Source organism: Apodemus sylvaticus, chromosome 5 (assembly GCF_947179515.1).
Source record: "Apodemus sylvaticus chromosome 5, mApoSyl1.1, whole genome shotgun sequence".
In the NCBI taxonomy this organism is placed as follows: Eukaryota; Metazoa; Chordata; class Mammalia; order Rodentia; family Muridae; genus Apodemus; species Apodemus sylvaticus.
In genome coordinates, this window is record NC_067476.1 from 84,230,758 (window position 1) to 84,254,694 (window position 23,937).

The 23,937-nt window shown below is 39.2% G+C and overlaps 1 protein-coding gene across 1 annotated transcript in view; it reads right to left on the reverse strand.

Moving 5' to 3' along the window:
• The window catches only part of Trim44 (tripartite motif containing 44), a 112,608-nt gene that overhangs the window by 79,075 nt on the left and 9,596 nt on the right, over positions 1-23,937 (reverse strand). Inside the window, exon 2 of the mRNA XM_052183096.1 lies at positions 12,475-12,552. Within this exon, the coding sequence (XP_052039056.1) occupies positions 12,475-12,552 (78 nt within the window). The remainder of the gene's footprint in view (positions 1-12,474; positions 12,553-23,937) is intronic.

Here is a 23,937-nt window from a genome sequence, read left to right on the forward strand (position 1 = left end):
AACAGAAGAAACATTACCCAACTCATTCTATGAAGCCACAATTTCGCTAATACCAAAACCACACAAAAATGCAACAAAGAGAACCTTAGACTAATTTCCCTTATGAATATCAATGCAAAAATACTCAATAAAATTCTTGCCAACAAAATCCAAGAACACATTAAAATGATCATACACCATGATCAAGTAGGCTTCATCCCAGGTAATCAGGGATGGTTCAATATATGGAAATCAGACAATGTAATCTACTACATAAACAAACTCAAAGAAAAAAAAAAACACATGGTCATTTCATTAGATGCTGAAAAAGCATTTAACAAAATTCAGCATCCTTTCATGTTAAAGGTATTGGAAAGAACAGGAATTCAAGGCCCCTATCTAAACATAATAAAAGCAATATACAGCAAACCAGCAGCCAACATCAAACTAAATAGAGAGAAACTTGAAGCAGTCCCACTAAAATCAGGGACTAGACAAGGCTGCCGTCTCTCTTTATATTTATTCAATATAGTACTTGAAGTTCTAGCTAGAGCAATTAGACAACATAAGGAGGTCAAAGGGATACAAATTGGAAAGGAAGAAGTCAAATTATCACTATTTGCAGATGATATGATAGTATACTTAAGCGACCCCAAAAAACTCCACCAGAGAACTCCTACAGCTGATAAACAACTTCAGCAAAGTGGCTGGATATAAAATTAACTCAAGCAAATCAGTAGCCTTCCTATACTCAAAGGATAAACAGGCTGAGAAAGAAATTAGGGAAATGACACCCTTCACAATAGCCACAAACAATATAAAGTATCTGGGTGTGACTCTAACCAAACAAGTAAAAGATCTCTATGACAGGAACTTCAAGTCTTTGAAGAAAGAAATCCAAGAAGACCTCAGAAGATGGAAAAATCTTCCATGCTCTTGGATTGGCAGGATTAATATAGTAAAAATAGACATCTTGCCAAAAGCAATATACAGATTCAATGCAATCCCCATCAAAATCCCAACTCAGTTCTTCATAGAGTTAGAAAGAGCAATTCTCAAATTCATCTGGAATAAGAAAAAACCCAGGATAGCTAAAACTATAATCAAGAGTAAAAGAGGGACCTCATAAAATTACAAAGTTTCTGGAAGGCAAAGGGCACTGTCAAAAGGACAAAATGGCAACCAACAAATAGGGAAAGATCTTCACCAACCCTGCACCCAAAAGAGGACTAATATCCAATATATACAAAGAACTCAAGAAGTTACACCCCAGGGAACCAAATAACCCTATTAAAAATGGGTTACGGATCTAAACAAAGAATTTTCACCTGAAGAAATTCAGATGGCCAAGAAGCACCTTAAGAAATGCTCAACATCATTAGTCATTAGGGAAATGCAAATCAAATCAACCCTGAGATTTTACCTCACACCAGTCAGAATGGCTAAGGTTAAAAACTCAGGAGACAGCAGGTGTTGGTGAGGATGTGGAGAAAGGAACACTCCTCCACTGCTGGTGGGATTGCAAGATGGTACAACCACTATGGAAATCAGTCTGGCATTTCCTCAGAAAACTGGACATGACACTTCCGGAGGACCCTGCTATACTTCTCCTGGGCATACACCCAGAGAATTCCCCGGCATGCAACAAGGACACATGCTCCACTATGTTCATAGCAGCCTTATTTATAATAGCCAGAAGCTGGAAAGAACCCAGATGTCCCTCAGTGGAGGAATGGATACAGAAAATGTGGTATATTTACACAATGGAATACTACTCTGCAATTAAAAACAATGAGTTCATGAAATTTTTAGGCAAATGGTTGGAACTGGAAAATATCATCCTAAGTGAGGTAACCCAATCACAAAAGAACACACATAGAATGCAATCACTGATAAGTAGATATTAATTAGCCCAGAAGCTCTGAATACCTAAGGCACAATTAGCATATCAAATGACTCCCATGAAGAAGTAAGGAGAGGGTCCTGATCCTGGAAAGGCTTGATCCAGCATTGTAGGGGATTACCAGGACAGAGAAATGGAAGGGGGGGGGGTGATTGGACAATGGACAATGGGTAGAGAGAAGAGGGCTTATGGGACATATGGGGAGGAGGCAACCGGGAAAGGATAAAGCATTTGGAATATAAAGAATTTAGAAAATAAAAAGTATCCCTGACCTTAAGCAATACTACAGAGCAATAGTGTTAAAAATTGCATGGTACTGGTACAGTGACAGGCAAGTAGATCAGTGGAATAGAATTGAAGACCCAGAAATGAACCCACACACCTACGGTCATTTGATCTTTGACAAAGGAGCTACAACCATTCAGTGAAAAAAAGATAGCCTTTTCAACAAATGGTGCTGGTTCAACTGGAGGACAGCATGCAGAAGAATGCAAATCAACCCATTCTTATCTCCTTGTAATATGCTCAAGTCCAAGTGGATCAAGAACTTCCACATAAAACCAGACACACTGGATCTAATAGAAAAATTAAAAAAAGAACTGGGGAAGACTCTTGAGGACATGAGCACAGGGGAAAATTTCCTGAACAAAACACCAATAGCTTATGCTCTAAGATCAAGAATTGACAAATGGGACCTCATAAAATTACAAAGTCTCTGTAAGGCAAAGGATACTGTCAAAAGAACAAAACAGCAACCAACAAATTGGGAAAAGATCTTTACCAACCCTACAGCTTATATCCAAGATATACAAAGAACTCAAGGTAGACTCCAGAGAGCCAAATAACTCCATTAAAAAAAAAATGGGGTACGGAGCTAAAAAAAGGATTTTCACCTGAGGAATATCAAATGGCGGAGAAGCACATAAAGAAATGTTCAACATCCTTAGTCATCAGGGAAATGCAAATCAAAACAACCCTGAGATTTCACCTCACACCAGTCAGAATGGCTAAGATCAAAAACTCAGGAGAAAACAGGTGCTAGTGAGGATATGTAGAAAGAGGAACACTCCTTCACTGCTGGTAGGATTGCAAGCTGGTACAACCACTCTGGAAATCAGTCTGGCGGTTCCTCAGAAAACTGGGCATGATACTACAGGAGGATCCTGTTATACCACTCCGGGGCATATACCCAGAGGATTCCCCAGCATGTAATAAGGATACATGCTCCACTATGTTCATTGCAGCCCTACTTATAATAGCCAGAAGATGGAAAGAACCTAAATGTCCCTCAACGGAAGAATGGATACAGAAAATGTATATATACACAATGGAGTACTATTCAGCCATTAGAAACAATGAATTCATGAAATTCTTAGATAAATGGATGGAACTGGAAAATATCATCCTAAGTGAGATAACCCAATCACAAAAGAACACTCATGGTATGCACTCACTGATAAGTGGATATTAGCCTAAAAGCTTGGAATACCCAAGACACAATTCATATATCAAATAAAGCCCAAGAAGAAGGAAGGAGAGGCCCCTGATCCTATAAAGGCTTAGTGCAGCAGTGTAGGGGAATACCAGGACAGGGACTTGGGAAGGGGTGGATTGGGGAAGAGGGGGAGGGAAGAGGGCTTATGGGACTTTTGGAGAGGGGGATCCAGGAAAGAGGAAATCATTTGAAATGTAAATAAAGAATATATCAAAAAAAGAGTTTTAAACACAAAACCTACAATTCTGACATTCTAATTAGCACAGACTAGGTTGTGTTCCATGACAATGATATCAGTTATAAAAAATGACCATAAAGTTCTTATAAATTGCAAAATTTAAGAAAGCCATTCTTAGATTTATAACAAATTTCATGTTGCAGTTTTCAAGAGTATCTTTAGAAGCTTGTAAGAAGAAAGAAGTGGCTATGATTCAGACCTTACTGGGTTGACCAGATCCTACATTTACTCCATTTCAGTCAGACAGAACAATGTAAACTAATTTGATAGAGCTGTTTCTTTGAAACAACTTCTTGAAAAAAACTGTGTAATGGCTAGAGAGATAGCTAAAAGCACTGGCTGCTTTTTCAGATATAGAATCAATTCCTAGTACCCACCAGATTGCTCACAATCACCTACCCCTGATGTTCTTTTTGGTCTCTGTGGGTGTCAGGAAAACTGACAAAACATACATAAAAACATTTTACTTAAACTTCTAGCTAGAACCATTAGGCAACAAAAGGAGGTCAAAGGGATACAAATCAGAAAGAAAGAAGTCAAGGTATCACTATTTGCAGATGATATGATAACATACATAAGCAACCCCAAAAATTCTACCAGAGAACTCCTACACCTGATAAACAACTTGAGTAAAGTTGCTGGATATAAAATTAACTTAAATCATTAGCCTTCCTCTACACAAAGATAAATGGGGTGAGAAAGAAATTAGGGAAACAACTCCCCTCACAAAAGTCACAAATAATATAAAATACCTTGGTGTAACTCTAACCAAGCAAGTTAAAGATCTGTGTGACAAGAACTTCAAGAAATCGAAGAAGAGCTCAGAAGATGGAAAGATCTCCCATGTTCATGGATCAGCAGGATTAACATAGTAAAAATGACCATCTTACCAAAAGCAATCTACAGATTCAATATAATCCCCATTAAAATTCCAACTAAATTCTTTACAGATATTGAAAGAGCAATTCTCAACACTTCATCTGGAATAACAAAAAAACTAGAATAGGGAAAGCAATTTAAACAATAGAAGAACTGGGGGAATCACCATCCCTGACCTCAAGCTGCACTACAGAACAATAATGATAAAAAACACATAGTATTGGTACAGAAGCAAACAAGTTGAACAATGGAATAGAACTGAAGACCCAGAAATAAACCCACATACCTATAGTCACTTGATCTTTGACAAAGAAGCCAAAACCATACAGTGGGGGAAAAGCATTTTCAACATATCGTGCTGGCTTAACTGGCAGTTGGCATGTAGAAGAATGCAAATTGATTCATTTTTATCTTCTTGTACAAAGCTCTGAGTCCAAGTGGATCAAAGACCTCCACATAAAACCAGATACACTGAATCTAACAGATGAGAAAGAGGGATAGAGCCTTGAACACACGGGCACAGGGGAAATTTTCCTGAACAGAACACCAATGGCATATGCTCTAAGATCAACAATTAACAAATGGAACCTCATGAAACTAAAAAGTTTCTGTAAGGCAAAGGACACTGTCAATAGGACAAAAGAACAACTCACAGATTGGGAAAAGATCTTTACCAATCCTATAGAGGTAATATCCAATATAGAAAGAACTCAAGAAGCTAGACTCCAGGAAACCAAATAACCCTATTAAAAATAGGGTAGAGAGCTAAATAAAGAATTCTCAACTGAGGAATCTCAAATGGCCAAGAAACACCTAAAGAAATGTTCAACATCCTTAGTCACCAGGAAACTGCAAATCAAAATGACCCTGAGATTCCACTTTACACCAGTCAGAAGGGCTAAGATAAAAAAATCAGGGATTTTTTTTTTCTTCCACAGCAGATGCTGAAGAAGATGTGGAGAAAAAGGAACACTCCTCCATTGCTGGTGGGACTGTAAACTGGTACAACCACTTTGAAAATCAATCTGGTGGTTCCTCAGAAAATTGAAAATAGTTCTACCCGAAGACCCAGCTGGGCATATACCCAGAAGAAGTTCCACCACCTTACAAGGACACGTGCTCCACTGTGTTCCTAGGGGCCTGATTTTTAAGAGCCAGAAGCTATAAACAAGCCAGATGTCCCTCAATGAAATAATGGATACAGAAAATGTGGCACATTTATACAATGGAATACTACTAAACTATTAAAAACAACAATTTTTGTAGGCAAATGGATGGAAGTAGAAAATATCATCTTGAGTGAGGTAACCCAGACCCAAAAAGATATACATGATATATACTCACTGATAAGTGGATATTAGTCTAACAGCTCAGATTATCCACAATACAACTCATGGATCATATGAAGCTTAACAAAGAGGAAGGCCAAAGTATGGATGCTTCAATCTCACTTTGAAGGGGGAACAAAATAATCACAGGAGAGAGGGAAGGACCTGAATGGGGGAGGGGAGGGAGAGGGAAGAGTGGGCAGGGCCAGGTATGAGAAGAAGCAGGAGAGAAGTCTAGAGAGTCAGGAGAATGAATAGAAATAAACAGCAGTTGGGGTAGGGAATGGGATGGACCACTAGTCCCAGAAGCCAGGAATTTAAGAGGCTCCTAGGACCCAAAGGAGATGACATTAGCTGAAATACCCAACAGTGGGGAGGCAGAACCTGAAGACACCACCTCCAGTAGGTTGACATGATCCCCAGTGAAAGGATAGAGCCACCCACCTATCTTAAAAGTTTTAACCCAGAATTGTTTCTGTCAACACAAAATGACAAAAGAGACAAAAAATGGAGCAGAGACTGAAGGAAAGGCCACCCAGAGACTGCCCCATCTTGGGATACATCCTATCTGCAGACACCAAACCCTGAGACTACTGCTGATGCCAAGAAGTTGCTTACAGACAGGAGCCTGATAAAGCTGTCCTCTGAGAGGCTCTGCCAGCACCTAAGACAGAAGCAGACACTCATAGCTAACCACTGGACTAAGCCCAGGGACCCCAATGGAAGAATTAGGGGAGGGACTGAAGGAGCTAAAGGGGATTGCAACCTTACAGGAAGAACAACAATGTCAACTAATCAAACCCAACAGAGCTCCCAGAGACCAAACCACCAACCGAAGAGTATATACATGGTTGGGTCCATGGCTCCCACTATATATGTAGCAGAGGACTGCCTTATCTGACATCAATGGGAGGGGAGGTGCTTGGTCCTGTGGAGGCTTGTTGCCTCAGTGAAGGGGGATGCTAGAGGAGTGAGGAGGGAGTGGGTAGGTGGGTGAGCACCCTCTTAGAGGCAAGGGGGGAGAGGATGGGGCAGTTTGTGGAGGGGAGACCAAGAAGGGGGACATTTGAAATGTAAATAAATGAAACAAAATTTTTTTCAAAACAAGTGTAACATTAAAAGTCCCATGGTCTTTTAATAAAAATATAAACACTTAAAAAGACAAATTTTAAAAATTAAGAAAAAGATTATGATGAATGAGAGAACCACACTGTTTATAAATGTTTGCTTTAAGTGCACTATTTAAAGGCAGCACTGAAAAGCATATTTTGAAGGAAAAAAAGCAACACAAAATAGAAGACGTACCAGTTGCAACTTGAATAAAAGGTTAGCTTGAGATTAGCTTGTTAGCTTTTGGTTCAGTGCTTTCTCAGATAAACTAAGAAGGGCCACTCAGGAAAGCTGTTAATATAAAAGAACTTGGTTTTAACTTTCTTACACATCCAGAGCTTCCCCATCCTGCCGCAGGAGAGCACCTACGTGACTATATATTTGTTTTGTTTTCTTCAGCATTTGAAACAGTCTCACAGTGTAACCCACTAGAACTCAGGGTGGGCCTGCTTCAGCCTCCTAAGTTCTGAGATAACAGCCCTACAGCATCACTCTCAGATGGGCATTTCTAATTTCACTAAAGCTGAGCAAAAGTGTAAGAAAGCTACATACAAACAAATAAGCAAAGTAAGAGACAAAAAAAGAAAACAAACAAAAAATAAATCCCTGTTTTGTGTAGCATGTTTCTGAAAGTCTGTCTAGAAAAGAAATTTTGCAAATTGGATCATATCAAACACAACTGGACAGTTAATTATTTAAAAGGCAACTTCTTAATAGCCATCTTTTTGGTACTGTTTTGTATTAAAGTCTGTTATTAAAAGCAAGCTTTATCGGTAATATTGGAGATGCCAGATACCTGGAGGAATGTAACCTTTAAAACAAGGTCCAGCAAAGTAACACACACATCCATGACTCCTCCAATTTTGTGTAACTTGTGACCCATCACTGGCTCTGATTCCTGTTCTCAAGGTCACTGTTTCCTATGTTTCCTCTAGTTTTAGAATTATTCTTAGAACCACTGCACAGTCTTTACCTATCCTCCCGCTGTTTTGACTCAGCACCTCTGTTCACACTCCTCTTGAGGCCCTTCCCTTCTTCCTGACTTGACCATTTCTCTATTAGAAGTAAGACTGACTGTGAAGCACCCCACCCTCTCACAGACAGAACTGACTATGCACCTCCTTTTCCCATGCCTATTTGTTTCTATTTCTTTGTTGCTTCTGTTCAATTTGTTTCCTAAGCTTAGGTTTTATATATTTCATTTTTTTTTCAAATCTAAAAAACTTAGGTCATATTTTTATGTGCCCTTCTATTTGATGAAAGCAGAAAACAAAACAAATGAACAAAAAGAGCAAAGGAAAACAGCGCAAAGTTTAGCATAGTGGTTCTCACACAGTCTGGGGCTCTGTCAGCCCACATCTACCAAATCAAGACTCTGGGGGTAGGCCCAGAACTCTGTATTTAAATAAATCTTCTGGGTGATTTTTATGAACAATACAATTTAAGAAGAGTGGATCTAGAAGAAAGTGAAATGCTTTGAATAAAATGAAGTTCTCTAGTCTCCCTTTCTCTTGCTTGATAAGCTTACATTTGCACATTATAGTCTTCATGCATACAGGAGGGAAGCCAGAGCAGGAACTTAAGCAGAACTTGAAGCAGAGACCATGGAGGACTGCTACTTGATGACTTCCTCCCAGGTTCACGCGTAGCCAGCCTTCCTACACAGGACCGCTTACCTAGGTAAGGTGGTACCCACAAGTAGGCTGGACCTTCCAACATCAATTAGCCATTAAGACAATTCCTCCATAGACAGGTTCACATGCCAATCTGATCCCAGCAATTCTCTGATGAAAACTTTCCTCCTAGATGTCACTAGGCTATGTCAAGTTGACATTAAAGTGAACTAGGACCCAAATCATACCAATAAGAGTAACTAATATTCTATTGTCAACACAGAAGAATGTCTAGAATATTTTGCATAATGAAAGACAACATAAAACCATAGGTATGATGTAATTTTTGCAAAAAAAAAATAAAAAAAAATAAACCCAAAATCTTAAAAAAAAAAAATCTAGGAATTTATATACCAAACTGTCAATTGTTGTAACTAATTTGAGGGGAATTCATTCTACTTTCCTTTTGAGTACCCGTACCTTTTACTTATAAGCATATATTGTTTTATAATTATAGAAAACAGCTAATCTAGGCAACTTCCATTGCTCTTTAGCAAAACACACAGCTAAAAGTGAACTTGGAGGCTGGAATGACGGCTTAGTTACTAGCTGCTCTTCCAGAGGACTTGAATTTGATTCCTAGCACCCATTTGGTTGGTCCAAACCCATTTATCCCAGTTCCTCTATGAACACAGCATGCAGGGAGTGCACAGACATACATGCAGACAGAATCCCACAATCATCAATCAATCAATTCACCAACCAATTGAGTGAATGAGTAAGTAAATAAATAATAAAAAAAAATTGAGGAAATTCAGTCTGCAATAGGCTTATCCTCTGAACTAATCAAACTCTGTGATGCTGTGATTCTAGAAGTGAGGCAGAGATAGTGCTCAGTCCCCTATGATTCAATCACTATATATAAAGCAACCCAGTTCCCAAATGACAGGTCATAAAGCCTGAGTTAGTTTGTCTTTAAATATGTCAATCCAAAAAGGGGATGGTAGGACACTGCAGGTTAACAGGGCAGATGGAAAACGTAAGGGTACTTTTGGAAGATAACAAGTGATTTCTGAGAACATTTTTTTACAAAAAGTTTATATTAAATGTGACCCGTTTTTATCCCCCCTTACTGGTTGGTTGTCCTTCACTTATATTCACCCAGCTCCATAGACACACCAGCAAAGTCTTAGAGTAAGAAAAAGGAGCTTGAAGGTAAACGTGTGGACAGCGTATGCACCACAAGTAAGAATAGTCAGGCCCTTAAAATCATCTTTTAGCTTCCAATGAAACAGTGGTTCTCTACCCTAATGCTGTAACTCTTTAATGCAACCACAAAATTATTTTCACTACTACTCCACAGCTGTAATTTTGCTACTATTATAAATTGTAATCTAAATATCTGACATGTAATCCCAGTAAAAGAGTCATTTGACCCCCAAAGGGGTAGTACCCTTTGGTTGGATTCTTCTTGTCCCAGGCTTTTAATTAGATATTTTCTATATTTACATTTCAAATGTTATCCCCTTTCCTCTTTTCCCTCCAAAACCCCCCTATCCCGTCCTTCCTCTCCCTGCTCACCAACCCTCCTCTACTCCTGCTTCCTTGTCCTGGCATTCCCCTACACTGGGGCATCGAGCCTTTACAGGACCAATCGAGCCTTCACAGGACCAAAGACTTCTCCTCTCAGATGTCCAACAAGGCCATCCTCCGCTACATATGCGCCTGGAGCTATATAGGTCCCTCCATGTGTACTCTGTGGTTGGTGGTTTAGTCCTGGAAGCTCTGGGGGGTACTGGTTGGTTCATTTGTTTCTCCTAGGGCGCTGCAAACCCCTTCAGCTCCTTGGGTCCTTTCTCTAGCTCCTCTATTGGGGACCCTGTGCTCAGTCCATTGGCTGGCTGTGAGCATCCACTTCTGTATTTATCAGCACTGGCAGAGCCTCTCAGGAGACAACTGTATCAGGATCCTGTCAGCAAGCACTTGTTGGCATCCACAATAGTGTCTGGGTTTGGATATGGGATGGATCCCCAGGTGGAACAGTCTCTAAATGGCCTATCCTTCAGTTTCTGCTCCACACTGTCTCTGTATCTCCTCCATGGGTATTTTGACCCCCCTTCTAAAAAGGACTACACTTTGGTCTTTCTTTTTCTTGATCTTCATGTGGTTTGTGAATTACATCTTGGGTATTCCGAGCTTCTGAGCTAATATCTACTTATCAGTGAGCGCATACCATGTGTGTTCTTTAGTGATTGGGTTACCTCACTCAGGATGATATTTTCTAGTTCTATCCATTTGCTTAAGAATTTCATGAATTCATTGTTTTTAATGGTTGAGTAGTACTCCATTATGTAAATGTACCCTGGCAAGTTTCTAAAAGAAGTCCATCTGTATTCCTAATGGAGGCCAAAGCTCTTTAGCTGTAACATCAATCCCTCTTAATGCTTTGCTAATCACAAGCACACAGGTATGACAGACAGAAATACAGTTTGGTTTCCTGTGGACAACTATTATCCACAAAACCAAAGAAATCTATCAAAGTATTTTTCAATTGCCTTCGGTTCAGCTTTATCATTGGAAAAAATACTTATACTAGGAGTCCTCCTATTCTAGGTAGAAGAGTAGTTAAAAGTTATGAAAAAGTTTTTTCTGTCTAGATGAACACTACCACTAGAATCTTACTTATTCAAAAAGAAGAGACAGCACTAATGTCAGTATTTTCAGCGTCCTATGAAAAGCAGATTACTGATGGCTGCAGTTCCCCTTTCAAGAGCCCACTGCTGCCAATGGCTCTGCATCATCGGTTTTGCAGCTTAGAAAACATGATTAAGAGCAGAAGATGAGACCTGATACTTGGTTTGCAGTTGTTTGTGAGTTGAAAACAGGAGTAAAGGCACTAGAATCATTTGACTTTGACCTCCACAATATACCCGATTTGGAGGAAATAGCTCTATTCATTTAAGCCTTGCTGTCTTTAAAATAAAACAAATTAATCTGGGATAAGGAATAACTTCCTAGGAGTTTGCAGCAATCAAAAATATGAAAAGAGGGGGAGAATTGAAGAGTTGCGTCTAATAGGGACAGAGTTTTAGTTTGGGACAATGAAAACATGCTGAGGTGGACAGTGATGATGGCTGTGTAGCACTACAAATGAACTTAATGCCTCTGAAATTCACATTTAAAATGGTTAAAATCTTGTCACATATTTTATCACAGGACCTAGCTTAAGTATTCCTTTAACAAAAAGGAGAGACATAAAAATAAAATCATGTTCCTTTTCCCTACGTAACTGTGAAAGTCTCTGAGTTTCCAACACAGCCAGTTGGTCCCAGTACCAGTAGTGATACAGTAAGTGTCTCGGTAAGAAGAAAAGTGAATCTACTAGTCATAATCCCCCCTGCACATTCAGCTCCCAGCCCACCACCTTCACCCTCACCCCATTCTGGTTTGACATCTCTCAGAATATCAATTTTCAAGCTCCCCAAATCTTGCAAAGAATCTAGGATGCTCAAATCATTTCCTAGATCAGACTCCAGGTAATGAAGATAAAGACATGCTCAGGGGCAACTGCCTCCTGTAAGCCAGGGAAAGACAAGGTCTATCAGTCCCAATTGGCTGGGTGTCCAGGGCCCAGGCCTAGATCTAACAGACACAGAGGATAGGAGTCTCAAAGATCTGATAAGGAAAAATTAAAAATGCACTTCTCTGTAATTCAGAAAAAAAGTATTAATGAGTATGTGTTAAAATCATAAAATGGAGAAAGGGAAAGAAAACAGATGACTTTTCTCCAGTCATATTAGAACACTGCTTTTGATGGAGAGGGTTAACTGGATCTAAATAAATGATCATTAACATTCCCTTCACTCAGATCAAGGAGAACAAAGGCTTGAGGTACCAATACCCAGTTAATATTCCAAAACAATACTTACTTTAGGATCTGAGCTCTTGAACTTTAACCTTTCCACCAACTCTATCATAGCTGCCTTCAGTCCACCGGAATCTTTGCTCTAGGAGAAAAAAAAGTCAGAGTCACTAGGTAGCATATCATTGCTCTTTCAAACACAGTACTTCAGGGGACAGAGAGGACAGTGACACATAAAGTGAACCTGTCTTCTTATCAGAGGAGAGGACTACACAACCAAGGAAGGTGTGCAGCACCACTCCCCTTCTCCAAGGACAAGTAGAGCACAAATGGGTGGAAAGAAAATTAAACACAATTTGTGGCTGGGTGTGGTAGCACTTTCCTTTCATCCCAGCAACAGCCTAGATTCCAAGTCAGACAGGCTATGAAAGGAAGAAACAAGAGGGGGGGGGGGGGGAGGGAGGGGAGGGGGAGGGGGAGGGGGAGAGGGGGAGAGGGAAGAGGGAGGGAGAGGGAGAGAAAATTTAATAAACACAATTTGCACAGGATGATTTCACTGCTTCATCTCAGACTCAATTATGTCAAGGTCCCGCAAATGAATTTCTAACTTATGGATTACTGATTTTTATTTTGAAACTTTATGTATCTGATACAGAAGTATGCATATTATATATACTTATTAAAATAGCTCAGGTTTAAATTTAAATCAAATTACTATACTCTAGTTAAGAAAACAAGCTTTCGAGTAAGACACATGGTTTTGAAGTTGTCACTAATTAACTGACTAACCTAGGACAAATTATTGAATTTCTTGAAATCGTCACTCTTGCCTACAAAACGGGGATAATTCACAAAAGTAATATGAGTAAATGGGCAGATGTGAGGAAAATAAGGCCTATCTGAAATGTTTGCAGAAGAATTAGTTGAGTGTACAGCACATAGTAAGTATTCCAAACTGACATTTATAGTACAATCCAACAAAAATGTAATGTGAGCCCCCACAGAGGCAAACCTCTATGTAATCTTAAGTTTTAGAGTAGCTATAAGAAGAAGTAAGACCATCTTTAATAAATTTTGCTTAAATCATTATGTCTAAAATATCAGCAACATATAATTTCAATATGAGGTCTTACCCAGTAAGTCTCTGACCTTCCTCTGCTCTGGCCCTTATCTTCTCTTGGAAATCCTTTCTTACCTAATAAATTCTCATTCTCTCTCTCTCTCTCTCTCTCTCTCTCTCTCTCTCTCTCTCTCTCTCTCACACACACACACACACACACACACACACACACACACACACAGACAAGGTAGGAGTAAAAGGAGAGGGAGGGAAGGAGGGAAGGGAAAAGGAGACAGAGACAGAAGGTCTCTTATGCTTCTTACCCATTCCCAACTAGGTCTTTGAAATCTAGTTCTTATTCATACAGCCTGATTCACCCTGGACTAGACACCTTTCCTGTAACCTATGTAACCTAAAGTGCCATGTTACATGTTGCTAGTGAGCACTGTAAAGGTCAACACAGAAGGCAGACCTTTACCATATGGCTTCAAATGCCAACTCTATTACCAGTTGTGTGATATCAGGCAAGTCATCTTACTCCTGCACCTCTATTTCTCTATCTATAAATGAAGCTAGCCATAATAGTACATGTAGCATACAACTGAGAGAGATAAATAATTGTGTTAATGTATGCCAGGATAGTTAGAAGAGGACCTAGCGTTGGATAAAAAGAATGAAATATGTATTTAATTATTATTTTTGTCTGATTTCTTTGTGATGTTTTGAGTTCCTTAAAGGCTAGAGCTATTCTTTAATGCCTGTATCTCTTAAGGTGTTGCTTTACCAGGGCCAGAATAATGGCTCAGCAAGTAAAGCTTCAAGCCAGATGACCTGAGCTCAGTTCCTGGAACCCATACAAAAGTGAAAGGAGAGAACTGATTTCACAAATTTGTTCTCTGACCTTCACATATGCACTGTGGCATGCATGCCTACAAATACTCTCTAAAAATTTTAGGACATACAAGGTAATGTTTAAAACAAAGGTGTGAAATGTCCATTGAAAGAAATGAATAACAATATAAAATCTTAAGAAAAATATTCTTATTGTAATTCATGCATGTACCAAAATCTCAAGTCACAAGAACTAATTTATTTTCTTATCTCAGAAATTGTATGAGAAAGGACAAGACCACTTATTGTTCTGTAAAGAAACAAGCGTAAAGACAATTACTGTCATTTTTTATGGGAGAAGAGTCAATTAAAGAGTGCAAGGATAAACATATTACAAAAATCACTTACACAAAATCAGCCTCAAGAGCAATCATAGGACCATCTCTAAATCTACAAAGTCAATTCAATTCCTCCCAAACAGGAAATACTTTGTAAGAGTCCATTCCATAAATTAAAATACACTAACGGCTCTTCTCCCACAGCCTCACAAGACTACAAGCAAAAGGTCCAGGGCCATGTGACCATGCCCAGCACTTGCTTTAGATGTGCTCTTTGAACCCAACTCAGACCACATTTCCATTCTAGCTATGGTTCTAAAGTTTAGTGGTTTCTATTTTTTTAAATCAGCTTCACTACTTGTTTAAGCTTTTAATGTCTATGTCTTGCAACTGACAATTAGGAACAGGAATCTAGAAGTCATTTATCAGGGAGGGTGAAACCTGAGTACTTAAAAGGGGTTAGGTTGCCAGATACAATCCTGTTTTTTATAAGATAATCAGACAGAAAAATCTATCTGGTGATATCATTCCTCTAACCTACTCTCATTGGCTGAGCAAGCAGGTCACTTGTCCCTGGAAAGCTTTCCCCCAACACCCCCCCCAACACCCACACCCACACACCCCCCCCACACACACACTCTTCAGCTGCCAGCATGAGCTTTAAGCTATTCAGCAAGAACACTAATGGGTTATGACTTTCCCTTGGCTGCAGAAAAAAGAAAGGAATGCACCAAACCATGTCTTAACTGCCTTCAGAAAACAAAAGACTGAAGGAATCCCTAAGCAGCAGACCTACTGAAGGCAGCTGTGCCTTGCTATTATAGAGAGGAGGAAACCCTTTGTCTTTTCCTAAAAAATGCATTTCACCAGCAGATTCCATCCTCCTGCCCACAAAGCATCAAAAGCATCTCCTACCCAGAGGAGACACAGAGCAGCACTTGAGAGGCCTCCCTTCAGGAAATCCCACAATCTACATTTCCAGCCAGCTCAGAGTTATTTTCAAACATTCACAGGGGCCAGGCAGTGGTGGCACAAGCCTGTAATCCCAGCACTCTGGGAGGCAGAGGCAGGTGGATTTCTGAGTTCGAGGCCAGCCTGGTCTACAGAGTGAGTTCCAGGACAGCCAGGGCTACACAGAGAAACCCTGTCTTGACAAAACCAAATCCAAAAACCAAAAAAAAATTAAAAAAAAAAAACATAAATAAAAAAATTAAAAAAAAAAATCACAGGGCTTTATATTGAGCCTGCTATGTTCAGCCTCAAACCAAGTATGAAGAAAAGCTTCCCTAATACAACCACCCTCAAATAAAAATTAAAGTCTCTTAGGGCAGATCTGTCTCTAACAAGTTCTAGAATTGATGCAAAACTACAACAGGAAGATCCTGGTGCTAGTTCACCCCATCCACGGCCTGTATTCCCCACACCTATTCCTTCCTGTGGAGCCTTATGCATAGTTGTTTAACCGAGTATGCAAACACCTCAGTTACCATGGCCACTATATATCTAGTTCCATAAATGAAGAGATTCTACCATGTCATCTTGGAGCAAGTAACATGGTTGGAGAAGAGAATGTATTATGGGCTGCATCCCATAAAACATCCAAGATACTGGTCAGGATGAGCATACCTTTATGTACTTTTTCCTCCATCAAGAGTGCAAAATAAACAAGTGCTGTGCTGTGACACCTAAAGCTCAGAATCTGACAAATCCTCCCAAAAGTCAGTTCGTAGGGATAAATCACAGTAAAACTACCACAATGGAGGAGCTAGAGAAAGGAAAGAGCTGAAGGGGTTTGCAACCCCATAGGAAGAACAACAATCTCAACCAACCAGAACCCCCCAGAGCTCCCAAGGACTAAACCACCAACCAAAGAGCACACACAGAGGGAGCCATGGCTCCAGCTGCATATGTAGCAGAGGATGGCCTTGTTGGACATCAAAGGGAGGAGCGACCCTTAGTACTGCAAAGGCTCCATGGCCCAGTGTAGGGGAATACCAGGGCAGGGAGGCGGGAGTGGGTGGGAGAACACCCTCATAGAAGCAGCGGGAGGAGGGATGGGATAGGGGGTTTCTGGGGGGGAACCTGGAAAGAGGATAACATTTGGAATGTAAATAAAGAAAATAGCCAATTAAAAAAAAAACGCAAACAAAAAAATATGAAGGACAAAATGACTCCTACCTCTCAGGCAAAGCTCCAAAACACTTTCTTATACTCGTTTTTCTGATATTCCTCAATAACCTTAAAAGTGATGTATTCTCATGACATAGCTAAGGCAAAGAGCTGGAGAAAACCCAATGAGGAACCCAAAGGGACTGAATACCCTTTCACTAGAGTTCACAGTAAAACAATAACCAGGGATAATGTGTTCACACTTCATGGTGTATGAAAATGGTGTTGTGGAAATTAAATGGTGCATCCCAAATCACAGAACCAATCTGTTCCTGGCAGACCAGGAACAGAAAGATAGAAATGAAGATTTATAAAATACATGAAGAAATTAATATCAACAATATATGAAAAATGTTTAAGGAATTTCTATAAATCGGTACAAAAAAGACACGTGAGCTCCCAAAAACTGTGACCAGAGGATATGAAGAGGAAATGTGAAATGACTGACAAATCCATCAGGAGACACAAAGGATGCTCCGAGTTACTCATAAGTAGATAGTAGGATGAAAACGGTGTTTGAATCTGATGATAGTCAGTACTAAGTGGCTTTGGGGAAATTCCACATATGTCACTTGCTTTTGGATTTGTAACATGGAAATGCTACTCTGAAACCACATGTCTATCATGTATACTCTCATCTTCCTCTTAAGGAAAGATATTGTTAGCATTCTGGCTAAGTTCCACCCCACAGCCTGGCCTACTATTAAAGGGGCTGCTTGCCCCTCCACTGTCTCTCTTGTTTCCTGCTTGCTTCTCTCTCTCTCTCTCTCTCTCTCTCTCTCTCTCTCTCTCTCTCTCTCTCTCTCTCTCTCCTCCCTCCCTCCCTCCCTCCCTCTCGCGCTCTTCTCTCTCTCCCATCCCCCCTCTCTCCACGACTGGCCTCTACTTCTGGTCATGGCCAGCCTCTACTCTCTCCCTCTCTCTGCCTTTCTCTGCCTCTACTATTCTCTTAACTGCCCTCCCCATGCCCTGAATAAACTTTATTCTATACTATAATGTCCTGTGTCTGGTCCCTCAGGGGGAAGGGATGCCTCAGCATGGGCCCACTGAGACACCCCCTTCCCCAACACCTCACCACACCCCATAGAACATATTCTTATACCTCTCTATCTTTTTATAATCACAACAGATATGTCAAAAGGGCATGCAAAAAAATATGTGTAACTTTTTCAGTAGTGAAAAACTAGTTTGGGGAGGGGGAAATCAGGAAAGGTTTTACCATTGCCAATGTAAACGAAGATGATATTCATTAAAAGAAAAAGAAAAACTAGATACTATAAACATACAGTAGTGAATAGATAAGAAACTATGGAATGTGATATAACAAAGAAAATAGAGTAGATCTGTATAAATCTTGGTTTATGACAGATATACTATGATTTCTTTTAAATCTGCAAAATAATTCATATAGTATATATTTTCTATGGACAATAAATATATTTATATGTTATATAATTATATAATTATATTAATACCATATAATTATATAATCATATAAATATATATACTTTTTAAAAAATAGGCTGTAGTATTTACATTTAGGTAAACTAATAGGGAAGGCATTAGAAGTAGGAGCACTTGGCTTTCCTTTTTTTACATCTATCTTTTTCCCTGTCTTATTGGTGTTATTGTTGCAGTAAATACATGAACCAGTAGGAATGGGAGGATCTTTATCCAGTGTTCTTGTATAGATTTCAAGTGGTCTAAAATCCTCAAAACACTATATATGCACTTTTCTAAGAAAAGCAACAATGGCTTCTCTTAAGAGTTAGCATGAGTGCAGCAGCTAGCATGGAAGTCTTCCTGCTGCCATTGGCACCAGGGAGCAGGAAACTCCACATCCTTCTGTGCACAGCCGCCTAGGAGAGAATGATCTCTCAGCAGTGCTTTCACTTCTGAGCTCAGAGGAGCTCACAGGCCCACAGGAGGAATAAATTCCAGCCAGAGACAACAATACCAGAGATAACCAGATGGCGAAAGGCAACCTACCAACAGAAACCAAGGCCTCATGGCAACATCAGAACCCAGGTCTCCTACCACAGCAGGTCCCAACACACCAGAAAAGCAAGAGTTGGATTTAAAATCGTATCTCATGATGCTTCAAGAAAGACTTAAATAGCTCCCTTAAAGAAATACAGGAGAACATTGGTCAATAGGTAAAAGCCCTTAAAGAGGAAACACAAAAATCCCTTAAAGAAATACAGGAGATCATGGGTCAACAGGCAGAAGCCCTTAAAGAAGAAACACAAAAATCCCTTAAAGAATTACGGGAAAGCACAATCAATCAAGTGAAGGAACTGAACAAAACCATCCAGTGGAAGTAGAAACAATAAAGAAATCACAAAGTGAGACATCTCTGGAGATAGAAAACCTTGGTAGGAATTCAGAAGTCATAGATGCAAGCATCAACAACAAAATACAAGAGATAGAAGAAAGAACCCCAGGTGCTGAAGATACCATAGAAAACATTGACTCAACAGTCAAAGAAAATGCAAAATGCATAAAGCTGGTAACCCAAAACATCCAGTAACTCCAGGACACAATGAAAAGACCAAATCTAAGGATTATAGGTATAGATGAGAGCAAAGATTTCCAACTTAAAGAGCCAGTGGATATCTTCAACAAAATTGTAGAAGAAAACTTCCCTAATCTAGAGAAAGAGATGCCCTTGAACATACTTCCAAGAAGCCTTCAGAACTCCAGACTGGACCAGAACAGAAACTCCTCCTGGCACATAATAATCAAAGCACCAAATTCACTAAACAAAGAAAGAATATTAAAAGCAGTAAGGGAAAAAGGGCAAGTAACTTATAAAGGCAGACCTATCAGAATTACACCAGATTTCTCACCAGAGATAATGAAAGCTAGAAGATCCTAGGCAGACCTCATACAGATCCTAAGAGAACACAAATGCCAGCCCAGGCTACTACTATACTCAGCAAAACTCTCAATCATCATAGATGGAGAAACCAAGATATTCCATGATAAAACCAAATTTACACATATCTGTCCAGAAATCGAGCCCTACAAAGGATAATAGATGGAAAATGCCAACACAAGAAAGGAAACTACACCCTAGAAAAAGCAAGAAAGCAATCTTCTTCCAATAAACCCAAAAGAAGATACCCACACAAACATATAAATAACATTAAAAATAACAGGAAGCAACAATCAGTATTCCTTAATATCTCTTAACAACAATGGACTCAACTCCCCAATAAAAAGACATAGACTAACAAAAATATTTCTCATGTAAATCTCCAATTTTATCAGAAAATGTTTGTAATTTCAATTTTAATTAATTTAGTAATGTGTTTTAGGTCTACCAATTTTATCTGCATTATTTTTCATAATCTTCAATTTTAATATGTCTTTCTATATATTTCCTTTATTTTATCAGAAATGTTTTCAATGTAAATATTTATCACAAATGTTTCTAATTCCACCTTCAATTAATTTAGAAAGTTTTTATATCTACCATTTTATATGTAAAAATTTCCATGAAATAGTCAATTTTAACATGTTTTTCTATAGATTTCTTGAATTTTACCAGAAATATTTTCCATGTAAATCTTCAAGTTTATCTGAAAATGTTTATAATTTACCTTCAATCAACTTAGAATTATCTTTATGCCTATCACTTATCTGTATAATTTCCATGATAATCTTTAATTTTAACAAGTTTTTCTATATATGTCTTCAATTTTATCAGAAATATTTTCCATATAAATCTTCAAGTTTATCAGAAAATGTTTATAATTCCACTTTCAATCAACTTAGGAATACTTTTATGCCTACCATTATTACATCTATATTAAATTTTCCACGATAAAAAAAGTCAGCATAAGAAAAAATACTCTATTTCAGAAAGAGAGAAGAAGAATCTCAAAATTTCAAACTTAGTAATAGAGGAACAGGAAAGTTCAGAGAAAATAAGTGAAGCCAAACACAGCCTCAGCCCCAAAGCTCCCCAGTGGGAGGAGGGGAAACAGAAGCCTCACCAGAGAGACTTTATAAGCCAGCAGGGCTGACAAAATGAGACCATCAGGCCTAGCTACCACACAAGCCCACAGCTAAATTGGGGAGACTAGGAGAGCAGTGCCCAGGCACTACATAGAGGGAGGAAGATACTAAGATACTGTTTCAAACTGAGCTACCCTGGAGGCCTGAGAAAAGGAAACAGAAGTCAGAGAGCAAGAACTCAACCACCAAAGCCCAGAGTGAGAGACTACCCTAAAAGAAGTTGTATAGAGAAAACAGAACACTAAAAAGCAGAGGCATACAGGGACAAGAAGCTAAGTGAAATGATGTCCACTGGGAAAAGGAGCCCTGCTTGCCAGCAGACATCCTCAGCTGAGACTAATTATGAGGTCCGGTATTCCTTCAGGCTGAGGTTAGCGAGCAGATCAGACCGCTAGAGCCGCCACTCTGCCATACTCTGCTATGGAGGCAAGTATTCTCAACAAAGAAGTACTTGCCACCTACAGTGGGGCAGGTTTTTTACTTTCTAGGTTTTGAAAGGACAAAGACAGGTCCTGTACAAATCTCAAGACTGTTTTGCCACCCCCAGCCCCAATACACTCGGAAGACATACATCCTTCACATCTACCCCAGAGAGAACATTAACCACCCTAGGGGACAGAGTCTGGGAAGTCTCCAAAAAGAAAAGAGCATGCCCAGCCCATAAACGACAAAGCTACACATGGGCAGCAGAAGCTTTTGATATGTAAAAGGAAGCTACTAAAGTGAAGAGAGACTGAGACTCTTGTAAGGTTCAGGCTCAGCACCAGCATAAATCATCTGACAGGCAAAAATCTTCAGGTTCAATTTACCAAGCATAAAATGTCAGTTTCCAATTTTGGGGACCCAGGAAAAGACTGCTCTAACTTTTCATTCTTTTCTTTTTTTAAAATACCTTTATGCTTTGCCTTTTGTAGCCAGTATTACCCTGGTATCAAAACCAAGGACAAAACAGAGTTCTGGCCAGCCTAGTTTACACTGTGAGTTCAATGCAGCCAGAGCAACATAGCAAGACCAAGTCTCAAAACACAAATAACATACAGAAAAAAAAACAAACAAAAAAACAAAAAAAACAGGTGATGATGGCACACATTTAGAGATGCAAAAGTTCTTAACAAAACACTTGAGAACCAAATTCAAGAAAAGGCTAAGAACATCACATATCATGATGAAGTTGGTTACATTCCAGGGATGCAAGCTTGGCTCAAAATATGAAAAGTAAAAAAGGGGGAGAGGGGATACAAATAGTTAAGGAAAAGTCAGACCTGCAAATATTCTTATTTGCAGATGATATAACCATATACTTAAAAGACTTAAAATTCTACAAGGAAACTTTCAGACTTAAGTACCTTAAAAGAAATTAAAGAAAATGTTTATGTACCAACAACAAACTTTGCATGAACAAATTAGGAAAACTATCCCATTTGTAATAGCTTAAAAACAAAACAAAATCTGGAGCCTAAACCAAACCACAGAATTAAAAGACCTCTATAATGAAAACCTAAAGACATTAAAAAACAAAAACAAACAAACAAACAAAAAAAACCACTGAAGATTCTAGATAATGGAAAGACCTCCCATGATCAAAGACTGACAGAATTAATATTGTTGAAATAATGATATTACCAAAGGTGGTCTACATATTTAACATTCACATCAGATTTTAATTGGCATTCTTCACAAACAGAAAACCATGGATAAGACCCCAAACAGCCAAAATAATCCAAGCAGAAAAAAAAAAAATCAATGCTGGAATGATCATAATATATAATCTTGGCTTATATTACAGAATCATAGTGATAAAAATTTATGTTACTGTACAAAACGGAAATGTAGACCAATAGAATAGAATACAGGACCCAGAAACCACACAGCTATGGTCACCTAATTTTTGACAAAGCTGTCAAATACACACCAGGGAAATGGTCCTTGGAAAATGGTACAACCACCTGTAGAAGAAATTAGATTCATATTTCTTTTCCTACACAAAAATCAAATGGCTATAAATTAAAGACCTTATTCTAAAATCTGAAATGCTGAGGCTCTTAGGCTCTAGGAGCTTCCTCTAGACCCTGGAGGAAAACACAGCAAACACACATCAAGATAAAGGTACAGGAAGCAGGTGACAGCGGAGACAGGTGTGGTGGTGCACATCTTTAACCCCAGCACTTAGGGGGCGGAGGCAGGGGCAGGAGCAGGGGCAGGGGCAGGGGCTGGTGGACTTCTGTGAGCTCATGGCTAGCCTAGTTTACACTGTGAGTTCCAATCCAGCCAGAGCTACATAGCAAGACCAAGTCTCAAAACACAAGCCAGGTGGTGATGGCACACACCTTTAATCCCAGCAGAAGCAGGTGAATCTCTTAAATTGGGAGGCCAACCTAGTCTACAGAGCTAGTTTGTGGACAGCTAGGCCTCTCTCAATGGGGACAAAAAGATACAGAGGTAGATGTTTAATGCAACACCATTCATTAGAGCTAATTTATGAAACCAACATAGGAATGGAAAAGCATGATATATACATACACACAATGAAAATATTTTCAAAAAATAAATGAAATTACGGCAATGGCAACAACTGGAGATATTTATGTTAAGCCAATTAAGCCAATGGCAAAATACTAAACAGCATATGTGTTCTTCTTTCTGTCTTTGTTGTGTGCATGTACTTGTGACTTGAAAGCAGAAGTAACATTAAGGGAACCAAGGAAAAGACAAGGGTTGGAAAAAAGGAGATTATGAGGGGAAATATGTTCAACATATACTATTGTTGGGCTATTTTCCTTTGAGTTACCAGCCAGGGAAGCCCCAGAGACCCTTTAAACGGTAAGGCTATTGCTGTTGGATTCTCCCCATGACTCTATGTTAAGACCATATTACTGAAGATACCACATACTTTGGTTGCAGGATATAGAAAAATCAAGGAGGAGCAGAGCTGAAAGTTTCCTCCATGCTGACCAGCTTCCCCTGTGCCAGAAGGTTGCATGTAGGCTGCTGCAGGGACCCAGTAAAGTTCCAGGCAGAAATGTGTGCACCAAGGCAACAATGGCATAACTTTTTTAGAGGTAACCAACTCCTTTCTGTTTGGACTGAATCCACAAGAGTTAATTCATGT